General features: G+C 39.7%; 1 protein-coding gene across 11 annotated transcripts in view; it reads left to right on the forward strand.

Moving 5' to 3' along the window:
• The first annotated feature begins 811 nt into the window (after positions 1-811).
• Positions 812-12,102, forward strand: part of MITF (melanocyte inducing transcription factor) — a 66,084-nt gene continuing 54,793 nt past the window's right edge. For all 11 annotated transcript variants that reach the window (XM_053470146.1, XM_053470150.1, XM_053470153.1 and 8 more), the window contains exon 1: positions 812-1,000. In XM_053470146.1, the coding sequence (XP_053326121.1) occupies positions 897-1,000 (104 nt within the window). In that variant the 5' untranslated portion in view covers positions 812-896. The remainder of the gene's footprint in view (positions 1,001-12,102) is intronic.

Raw genomic sequence — 12,102 nt, forward strand, 5'->3', positions numbered from 1 at the left:
AGCCTTGTTCATTCCAAAAATATGTTTTGGTTTTTTTATTAACTTTATTTAATATTTACATTTTGCTTCCTATTACTGTTAAAAACAAACAAACCGGGCAGACTAGATGGACTGAGTGATTCTTACCCAACATTAACGTCTATTTTTCTGTTATTTAGAAGCACCAACATTCTTGAGAGACATTTAAAATTTCCCGTTCCACGCATTAAAAAAAAAGAAAAATAAATAAATAAATAAATAAATAATAATAATAATAATAATAAGCTTCAGGTAAAAATACAGAACGGTCATATTAACCGTTAATAGAAGAACAAGGAATGTTTCGACTGCCGCAGATGCTGTATAATTATTAACAAATATTCTAGAATTATAGGTGGCGTCTAGAATAGATCCAGTCCTTTTTTAGAATGCACACATTAGATTGTCAGGTAACATTGTTATCTAATGTATCAGGTCGTCTTAGTCTGTCGATTCTGGTATTGTCAGACCCTTTGAATGTAGGGACTGTAAGAAGCGCTGCAGGAATTGTTTGTGTTATAGAAATAAAAGATACTACTACTACTACTACTACTACTAATAATAATAATATAATAATAAAAATAATAATAAAATGATAATAGCGTTTGGACCGCTGGTCATTTTCCCAAACTAAAACTCAGAAACATTGCGAGCTGTTTGAAGGTAACCATTAGATGGCAGCAAGGAGCCAACATCCGGGGGTTAATCTACGCTTTCAACAAGGGAAAAAAACCAGAAGCTCCCGTATGTATAAACTAAGTGCAGCCAAGGACGAGGGAGTTTTCAGTGTCACAGTGTCAGACTCCGCGAGGCAGGAGTTGCGAGAGCTCGGAGTGTCTTTCTTCGCATACCGGGGTTTACGCTCGACGGCTGGGAATATGGAACCGGAATCGGGAATAGTCCCTGATTTCGACATTGGAGAAGAATTTCGCGAAGAACCCAAGACGTATTACGAACTTAAAAGCCAACCCTTAAAATACAGGTTAGTGACATCTGGCTTCGCTCCTTTTTTTTTTTTTTTTCTTCCAAGGCAGCGTGTGTGACTTTTAACCCTTGGTGTCCAAGACAGGTTGGGGAAAGTGTTAACGAGCAAAGCTGCCGATGTTCTAGATCACCTTGGTACGTCTAGATTCTTTCACTTTTCTTTTTGGAACCAGAGCATGGAGTGTTAAGAAATAGTTGTTTTGAAAAACAGTTGGAAATATCGGCGTATGTTTCATGTGACAGTTAGCCAACGTTTGGCATGTTTTTTTTTTTTGTTTTTTTTTTAACAGAATAACCCAGAGTTTGCTGGAAAGATCTCTCTAAACAACATAACGTAGAGACTTTGAAAGGACAATGTTCTGGGGGAACTGTAGCGAATTATTACGGTTTTGGATTTTTTGTATAGCAGACTTCTGGAACTCCTGCTACTGTGTACTACAATTCCCATCATTCTTGGTCATCCGAAGGGGAGTTGTAGCACTCAGCAGATGCATTACAACTAATTGCGTGATTTTGAGTGTAGTTCTCGTTGTCGTTGGTTATTCCGTGGGGTAAGGGGAATAATTGGCAGCAGTGGCCCCCTTGTTATATTATGATGTCATTATGATGTCATCAGGAACACTGTGAGCACAGCAGCTGTGATCTTTTAATATCATCAAGTAGCGATGGGGTGGCTCTGATCATGGACGGCCGTCAACTTTCCAATGGCTGTCAGCAGCTCCCAATGTCCTACCCAATCATATCGGTTTATCAGACGACGCGCTCATCGGGCGCTATACTGTCTCGTCTAACACGCATTCCTAGTAAGAAAGCACAGAAAGGATCCGATCCGAACCTAAACACTGCCCAATGCCCCTGTAACTGTACAGTTACACCAGACCTAGTGGCGATACGTGGAATTACAAGCTAAAAAAAATGATAAGGATTCCAGCGTTAGCCAATCACACGATCGCCACTGGTTGTGCCAACGTCCTATAGGTGGCAAAAAAGAAGGCGGGTCCCGGGATTCAAAATCCCTCCTATGATGTCCCATTAACAGTTTATGTCCGAACATTTCCCACGCTGGACGGACATGGAAGGGGGCGAGATAAGCCCCTTATAATAACGATCATGATTGGAACGATTTAAATGATATCAGTGAACAGCTTACAATAAAGGTAACACAACACGCAACACGGAGGCAGTTTTACGCTCCAGTGATTACCGTCTCATGTTCCAGGACACTTCCTCTTTAAGTTAACTCCTTGCGCTCCACTCTATCATGATTAAGGGAAACCTAAAGTTCTCTGCCGATATTAAACCAAATAATTCAGAAAATTGTATTTGTGAGAATCTGCATGAAACACATGTTGTGCTATCATCGTTGTGCCTTGCATAGATTGTACAACCATACCTCCCAAGTGTCCCTGTTTAGAAAGTAAAGTCACTCCCTGTATCTTACACGTGTCTCGGGGTGCGGTTCTCGGCCGGCTATACTGTACATTATGCATTTGGCTAAATTTCTGTTTAAATTAATGAAAATTGAGAAGAAATAGGAATGTAGGAAAGGTAGTTCTGCTGCTCTCCAATTCGTCGTAGTGCACCTGTCAAAAATGATTGGAGTTGAGCATTAAACATGGCTTAAAGAGATAAGTTAAGCTTTTATAAGATGTTCTGTAATACAGTTCATCTTATCTGCCAGAGCTAGGCAGCTGGAGCTCATATCTGATCCTCTGAGTCTTCCACCAGTTAAAGCATACTTCCCAAGCGTCCCGGTTTTTGTGGGACAGTCCCAATTTTCAGACGCTGTCGTGATGTCATGTGCATCTGCTCCGACTGTCGTTGGGAAGCTGTAAAATCAATGGAAAACAGAGATCCATTCCAGCTCCCATGTCGTCTGCTCTAGATATACCCAACAGTGTATTCAACTTCTGAAATTGCCCTAGGATCTAGGATGGTGCCCCCCCCAGGTGTACTCTTGTCCTCCGTATCTTCACCACGCTAAGTGGTGCACAGTGCCTTTAAGACATGGAGCACCGAGTTATGACATCATATCCTGGTGTTCCGTGTCGCACATTGCCTTCTAATGCAGTCTATGGACCCTGTGCTATTTAGTGAATAGGTTCTTATTCCAAGCTTTAAACCACTACTTAAAAATGTGCCATGCTTTTCCTCTGGTTGTTTTTTAAAATCCTAGAACTCAACATGTTATGCTTTGGTTTTTCTTGCTGAAGTCATCATCTGAAATGTTTCCATTTAAATTCTGGTTTTCCTGCTTTGTCGGCGTTTCTGCACCAGCAGGTGCTCTCATTGTTTTCCACTTATAGGGGCAACAAAAGTCTTGTAAGAAACAGACCTTATAAGAGACCAGTTCGGAATTCATTTCTCCACTTCATAGGGAAATATGTCCAAATCCACAATGGGTACTAGGAATAAGGTATGGGCAAAATTTGGGCAGATATAGGGAAATAATGGTGCGCGTACATAGTGCTATTTTATTTAGAGCCTGCAAACCTTTAAAATAACTTCAGCATCTCTAATAGGAGCCAAATTAATTTCTGTTTCCCTTTAGAATGTTCAGAATACAGAGAGTTCCTACTGAGATACATCTCATTTTCTGTAGCTCTCGGACTGCTGATGGGCCGCGGATGATGCTGATGACGTCAGAGTGTGCCTCAGCCAATCAGCTGAAACCACGGTCTGATGGCACGATCTTCTATTATTGATCCTACAGGGAGGATCTCTCAGCTTTGGTTACAAGCAGTAGATAGGATCTAGTTAAGACCCCCCCTCTATCTATCTATATAGGCAAAACTTGGTCGGCGACCGATTCAATATCTGCCTGTTTCAGAAGATATTGTCTGCAATCTATATTAAATACTTGGGTTTTTTATTTTTCAGGAGAACTTGGTTTTCTTTAATAATTCTACAAAATATGTGCCCCCCCCCATAAATACAACTATATCTTTGTTTATACAATTTAATTATTTTTTGGGGGGAGTCCATTAAAGTAAATTTTGAGCATTCTTCCTTGAGAAAAGAGGGTAAAAGCACTGTTTTTAGTTATGCAGATTTGCATTGCGTAACTGTGTTACCAGATAGTTCCTATTTATAGCTTTGCCGACTGTCCGTTTTTAACCTTCCGTGTGTTGCAGCACGACTGGCGCTGATTGTTGAGGTTGGTGGGTGGGTGGGGGAATAGATTTTGCCATAAAGCTGGGACAATATGCATATTATGCTGACTACTGATCCAGATGTGTCTGCCAGCTCAGAATTGCAAAACTGCATTATTCCATCTGTTTCTACTTTTTTTTTAAAAATCCATTTGTTCCAAGTATGGCCAACAAAACTCTCAAAACTGATTAAGAATTGTCCCAATTCTACATATATTTGTTTCTTATCTTATATCATATATATATTATAAGATAAGAAACAAATATATATTCTAAATATATATATATATATATATATATATATATATATATATATATATATATATATATATATATATATATATATATATATATATATATATATATATATATATATATATACAGTATATCTATTTAGAATATATATTTGTTTCTTATCTTATAATATATATATATATATATATATATATATATATATATATATACACAGTATATCTATTTAGAATATATATTTGTTTCTTATCTTATAATATATATATATATATATATATATATATATATACACAGTATATCTATTTAGAATATATATTTGTTTCTTATCTTATAATATATATATATATATATATATATATATATATACAGTATATCTATTTAGAATATATATTTGTTTCTTATCTTATAATATATATATATATATATATATACAGTATATTTATTTAGAATATATAAATATATATATATATCAATAAATAAAAAAATATATATATTTAGATATATATATATATAGTAAATGTTTCTCCAAAGGAAAATACACGAGTTGTCATTAAAGAGGCCTCATACTTGTCACAAGGCTTCCAATTTGCAGATTAATTTTATAACATAATTAAAATGAAATACGATTACATTGCATTTTGCACACGTACACAATCTGTTGAATAGAAGCTTTGTCAACGTGTCTTCAATTGTAGCGTTCAGCCAGTTCCAGTATTTACAGCTGTTCTCGACGTGCGAAATATCTTCGTTTAGAGCTGGCCACATGTCCCGAGTTAACTGCCGTAAAAGACGAGATGAATGGTGGGAGAGAGAACATATTTTTCTAAAGAATATTTTTTTAAAACATTTGTGGTGGCTGAATGATGAGGGATAGATAAAAAAAAAACACAAGCTAAAAAACTCTTTATTCACATTGGGCAATACATGTTTGGTTAGATGACACATTATGACCTAATCATGAAAAAAATAAGTTGCAGGATCCTGTCTTTCTTGGTTGCAGAAAAACGCAATACCAGGAGAAATATCTAAATAGGGTACCTGGAGTCTCCGGGTGAAGCGCTGCTTTCCGGGGTCTCTGGGTCACTTTCCTCTGTCTATGGACAGGAGAACCATGTGAAGCCACACCCACTCCACAGCTACTTCCCCACCTACTTAATATTTTGGGATATAGCCCCACCCATGAACAGCTAGCTCCTCCTACACAATACCACAAGGAGGCAGCCTATCCTTAGTAAGTCCGAAGCTACTCACTTTTGGTCTACATAGACTGATTTGCTAAATGCCCGCAGAGATGGCTCAAGAGGTGAAACTATATTTGGAAATGGCGTGCTTGGACTGGAGCTGAAAGTCAGCCTCGGACTGACTCATGAAGCATGGAGCTCAATGGTCTCTTTTACAAAAGTGTTGTGCTCTCCAGATGAGAACTTTTCTTACATGGCGAGCGACTCTGACTTGGCTTGTGCTCCATGATGTGCTCCATGATGTGTTCAAAGTGTCTCAATGGGCCAAACCACTGGCAACCTCTGGGTGGGCCATAAAACTTTACCCCAGCAATGTTTTAGCCCCTCCACAATTTAAATATTTGTACTCAAATAGCACTTGTTGGCTTGGTTGGATCATCTCATGGTGCACAAGGCCAGCTGTGTGTTTCATTGGTGGGTCAACCAGGCACTGGCCCTTCATTAAGCATTAAGCAGATCCCTACACAAACCTCATAAAGTGAAGAAAAAGCATTTACATTTTCCACCAACCAAAATACCTTTTTACCTTGATAAAAGATTTTTATGCAATAACAAAAACCCCAACACATATTATCTGGACCTGTGAAGATGACACCTAAAATAGCGAAGACTCAAGCCAAGCGCCCTCACTTACATGTAGCATTTTAAACACTAGCTTGTTTCGTGTAGAATTATAACAGAACTTGCACAATCGCACCTTCTCTCGTCACAAACCACATTCAATCTCCTACTTCCACAAAATGACTACACAGAACATCAGCATGGCATTGACCTTTCATTCCGTATCTTTTATTTGAAATGTTTCCGCCACTTGTAATATGATGTCATCCCGTCTTATCAGCTCAGTGTAAATTCGTTATTAATTCACAGGTGACTGTTCCTTATTTATTTAGCACTATATGCATATTGTGACATCTGTATATAAAAAGGCTAAGCTGTTACTCCTTGGACAACCTATCTGTAATTAAGAGATATTCATATACATCTTGACATTTTAAATGGCCGTGTAACTCCCACCCAAATGTATCAGTTTGTCCAAATCTGTCAGTTCTAGGTTTGTAAGACCCTTGTAATGGACTGTAAGAAGTCCTGCGGAAATTATTGGTGCTGTATACATAAATATAAAAAAATAAAAATAATAATAATAATAACTATTTATGTTTCATTTATAAAGCCATTCTCTGCTGTTTCTATACACATTATTGGGGCATTTAGGGCTGTAGAACCCTGCGATACCCTCATACCCCGCAAACATTCTGACCTCCTAGAAAAGAGGGGCATCAGGGGAGGAAAGAAGGAAACAGGGATTTTGGACATAAAAAAGGACTGGCCAACCCTAATAGAGTCACCTAGGTGTTGCTAACCATGGATGTTCTATATTTCGCTCTTCTGGTCCCAATGAGGTCACTTGTACAAAGAGATCTGTGAGGGACCAGGAGGAGAGAGAGATCCTCCACCAGTGTACCAGGAATTATAGACCTCAGACGTCTCTGGTGGAACGTATGGTGGAACCTGCAGACGTTAGATGTTGGTGGAAGTTCTCAGCTGGAATGGACATTAAAATTCCTTTAAAATAATATTTTTGGGTCATTTCTCTTTACCTTCTGCTAATTACAACATAGGCTTTTTTTTAAAAAAAATGACAGTTTCCTATTCTAGTTGTTAAAAATAGCAGTTTCTGTTACATTGTATCGGACACACGGCAGCGAGGGGCAGCTGGATTTCTAGAATCTGACTGCAGTGATAACAAATGTTCAGTGAAAGTCCCGGTGACAGGCCGTGCGAGGAATGCTAGGACAGGACGAGGCGCTGTTGGCCGGGATTATTCACTACGAGCCAGAATATTTGAGCTGTTAAATTGCACATATCATGTCATTTCAGTGCAGACATTAATTATCCGCTAATTAATTACTGTCTCTCTGAATCTGACTTCTGTGCCGAGAATTTTATTTAACGCTTTAGCCTTCCTACCTCGCAAAATGGGGATACTGTTTCTATACATATAATTCCCTATAAAGTGACAAATCATGATAATAACAATAATAATAATAATAATACTTAATAATAAAAATATATTATTTGTTAAAAGACACATATAATATGATGGCGCATCTCGTCTGCCCCTTTCCCTAACTTTTGTGAGACCTCAAACCTTAATCAACTTTAGCCCCATATCTGGGCATGCTGGACTTCCATGCTGGAATAACTACTACTACCTCTACTGGAAAGCTGTCCTACTTACTTACGGACTTTCTCAGTGAAAGAATAAGAATATTTCTCATAATATTTTTAAATATATTTGACATTTATAACACAGGGGTTTGCATTTTTAATGTGTCTAGGTTGGGGGGGGTAATTGGCACCAAGGCTGGGGTTAAAGTGCTTGGTGGTTTTGTTAGCTTGAGCCACCAGCTCCTGGGGATAGGTTGGTACGGATTCTCAGATGAGACAAGGTAGGGCAGAGTCAAGGCGAGTCTTCTCTTGTCTCTTTTCCTCACCATTAAATGCTTGAATCCCGAGGAGAACCCTCAACGTAGGGTCTTCAAATGAACCTAATGACAACTCAACAGAAAACTCCTATGTCAAGCTTCAAGGTCGTTCACCAAAAGTCCTCATTGTTTTAGCCAACAGTTACCCTCTCGAGCTTAAACTTGGGGTTTTTTCGCTTATGTAGATAAATCGTTTGGTGAGATCATTGAGGACGCTTGGATCCAGTTCTGAATTGTTCTCACATAAATGATAATACATTCAATATATTTACAGGGCCTGTATTAACTAATGAATGTAATCAGCGGTAAGATCTTTATGTGTGGGATGAGGTGGAGGATTCAACCATATCTTCCATGACATTTTTTTCTGTATATAGGCTATTCATCCGACATACACGCAGAGAGCGTCAGAGAGAACAATGAGCCTTTCTGTGTCTTTGTAGAGATTACTCGACTGCAGTCTCTTATTAAAAAGCTGTGGCTTTACAAAAAGATTTTCTATTGGCGCCTAATCATGCCGTGTGTCCTGTCGTCCAACCGACCATGCCAATTAGATACGAGCTAATCAATGGCCCTCCAACCGTTTGCTCCAATCGGCGCTGTAATTGTAATTACAGAGAAAGTGGGAGAGGCAGGAGTTACTGTAACGCTCTTACTAAACCTTCCAGAAGTCCATTCAAACTCCCACGTTTACCAGAAAATACTTTGAGTTGTGTCTTCGGAATTTTTGTGATTGTCTTCATAGCTGGGGTTCTTTCAGGTTTTCGTTTACTTAATCTCCAATTAATGGCAAATTCATTACTATAAACATTTTTTTTGGCCTAGAAGCAAGGGTCACACAAAGTTGACGACCTAGTATTTGTTAGGAATAACCTGGCAAAGGTAGTAGGTAGAAGGAGCCATCTGGCACACCTAGCAAGTCCTGGGTGGGCCACTGGCCATCTGAGCCTAATACACCATGCGGCCCCACATATCCATCTGTTGGACGCATCTACCTCATCAGCTGGCCGTTGGCCTTAAAGTGCCAGAGCCTCCTTGTGATCGCCCATCAGGCCCTGGTTATAGGACATCATTGGGTTTCATCGTAGGAATTCCCGTGTCTTCCGAAGAGTGCATTCTGCATTTGGGACAGGAGACAGCAAACTATGAACCTAAAAAATTGGCGACCCGGTATTTACAAAATCAACCTTGCCAGTAATAATAAGCCATCGAGTCAATAACTGAATGGAGAGAAATTTCCTTTCCCTTATCCTTTTTTTGCCAGCATATGGGTGGCATTTGGACAACAACTCTCGATGAAAGCTCCCGATTGCATAAACCTCGTGGAATGAAAATCATCTGTGCAATTTAAGCGGCTCTTATCTGTGGATCTGTCTGCTTCGTTACTACAAGAGTTCTCTTTTTATATTCTTGCGGATTGTAACGTTGACTCGCCGTTGTGTAGGCAGCGCAGTACAAGCCAGGCACGACGCTGCGAGACGATTCTTTTATGTCTTGCCTAGCCAGGCTCGGATAGCAGATCCTATTGTCTCGGCCACTGAATTATTTTCTAAGAGTTACCATATTTATTAAAGACGCAATAATGGAAATCTTACATGTGGGTTTTTTTATTGTGGCAGTTAAGCAGAATATGTGTAGCTAAGAGACACTGGGCTTGTATATGTATTTTTTATTGAAGCCGTATGCCTATCCCATGCATGTTTGAATCCCCTCACTGTATTATCCCCTACCACTTCTGCTGGGAGGCTGTTCCACTTATCTACCACATTCTCAATAAAGTAAAACATCCTTGCCGTACATTTAATGCAAGAAGGAAACTGCTAAATGCGTGTAAACTATATCATGTTTATGGTCACATATTATAAGAAGGAGAGATATCACTGAGATAAATATAAGAGCAATCCGTGTTTCCTCCATCCAAAATCCACCGAGAGCAACGAGGGCCAAGTAGCAGCTTACCGTGTCTATGTTATGGGTCATACCTCCAGTACTGGTCCCAGGAAACGACCTTACGGTGAAGGACATTGGACTGATATTTACACGGCCAAAGGGACTAAAATAAGGCAAGCGTTTTACATATAACAATGATTTGACCTATACATTGGCTTCCAGAGCATGGAGAGGAATGTGTTTCTTGTTTAGTGCATCAACAAGTATTTATTTTCATGACAGACGCGCTTTAAATCCGGCAGTAGTAGAGATCAGGCTGTACTTGTGCATATTTTACCAAACAGCCCCTGGATCTGGGCGCGCAGGGTTGCCGCAGACTATCGCAAGGATTCCGCATTGAGATGTCAACACTCGGTGCAAGCGACGGTGATTTCGCTCTACACGCCATGTTAGGTGCCAGCTTGTGACAGCTTGGAGGCACAAAGACGAGATGCTTTGTAAACATCTTATTTTCCCATAATGCACTGCTTTGTTCATGCCTCCCAGCAGGAATGTCGCCTGCCAACACACCAAGTCTTCAGATACACAAAGAGTCTGGCATCTCACAATTTCTCTAATCTCTACTTTTATGTAAAAGTCACTGGAGCTCCTTAATTTGGACACTTAATCTTTGCTTTAATAGGGATATGCAATTCCAGTTGGTAGATACATGGAACAGCCTCCCAGCAGAAGTGGTAGAGGTTAATATAGTAAGGGAATGTAAACATGCATGGGATAGGCATACGGCATTTGCATAGACCTTATATTCCTGCATATTTATTTAGATTTTCCTATGTTTTAGACAATGGCAACCCCCACCCCAAATAAAGTATAGATTTGATTTTCTTATCAGTCCGGAAAGGGTTCGCGTTTTATCTGTTTTCTCCAAAATGTAACCGTGGTGACGGACGTTGATTCCAATCTTTGGGGCTTCGTGCTGCAGGTTCTAGATAATTCGAGTATCTTGGACACCCACTTGCGGGACGTAATCTGATCAGAGGTCTTTCTCTTTGTATCACTAAGAAGGATGCTACATCTTAACAAAGCAACTGAAATCTAAACATATAAACGTCGTTACAATGTAACAATTACTTAAAGAGATAGTAAAACGTATGATTCCAGGGGCTAGTGCATGGCATGGCCTGGCCGTCTGGCACACCGGGCAAATGCTGGCCAACAAAGCCCCGCATTCACCTGATCTGCTGCTCCAGAACGCAGCCAGTGACTGGAGATGTCCGTCCGCGTACTACGTCGGCATAAAACCACAATGTGGGGCTCTCATATCAGCCGACAGCCACATTTAAGTAAAGGGAGGCCATTGGCCTTAAAGTGCCAGGACCACCTCATCATCACCAGTCCAGCCCCCAAAAAGCAATATTTTCATGGAAATCTAGTGGTATAGTGCTCACTTTCTGATGTCCCTACTGATGCTTTAAGTTCATGGATGAACCTAGTGAGACATGAGAACGTGGTGGCCGCACATCCTTTCGAAAGGCTATACGTGGTGCTCTCTAAAATAAAGAAAAAATATTCTCAAAAAGGGAATTTCATCTCAAAAATAAGCTTTTTCCCCAAATGTAACAGAGCCTGCTGTTTCAGGTTGTATGTCCCCACCAGGGATGAAGGCACATCTACAGAGGACTTCTTCTCGAGAAGACACACTTCATGCGATGACATAAATTGTTGATGTCTGACCTGTTATTTTTGTATTTCTCTTTTTTCCCTTTTTTTTAATTTAAGAGGAGCGTCTCCTTTACCAAGGAAATAAGTGAATGTTTTTTGTTGCCAGTGCCCTAATCAGCACATGCCAGATGGTTAACTATCTGCTGAATCACCACCTTTAAATGAAGAACGTAAGTAATGGCTGAGCTCATCTATTTATCTTCGGAGACTTTTAAGAAGTGCTTTGTAAGAACAGACAGTCAGCATACACAAGCCACACGCGGAAGAGACGGAATATGGACGACTAGCAGTATCGTGTCGCTAGTTAAATGGAGATCACCTCCCGCTTTGGGGTTCATTCATGGTTTTCAGGAG

Source organism: Spea bombifrons, chromosome 6 (assembly GCF_027358695.1).
Source record: "Spea bombifrons isolate aSpeBom1 chromosome 6, aSpeBom1.2.pri, whole genome shotgun sequence".
NCBI lineage: Eukaryota > Metazoa > Chordata > Amphibia > Anura > Pelobatidae > Spea > Spea bombifrons.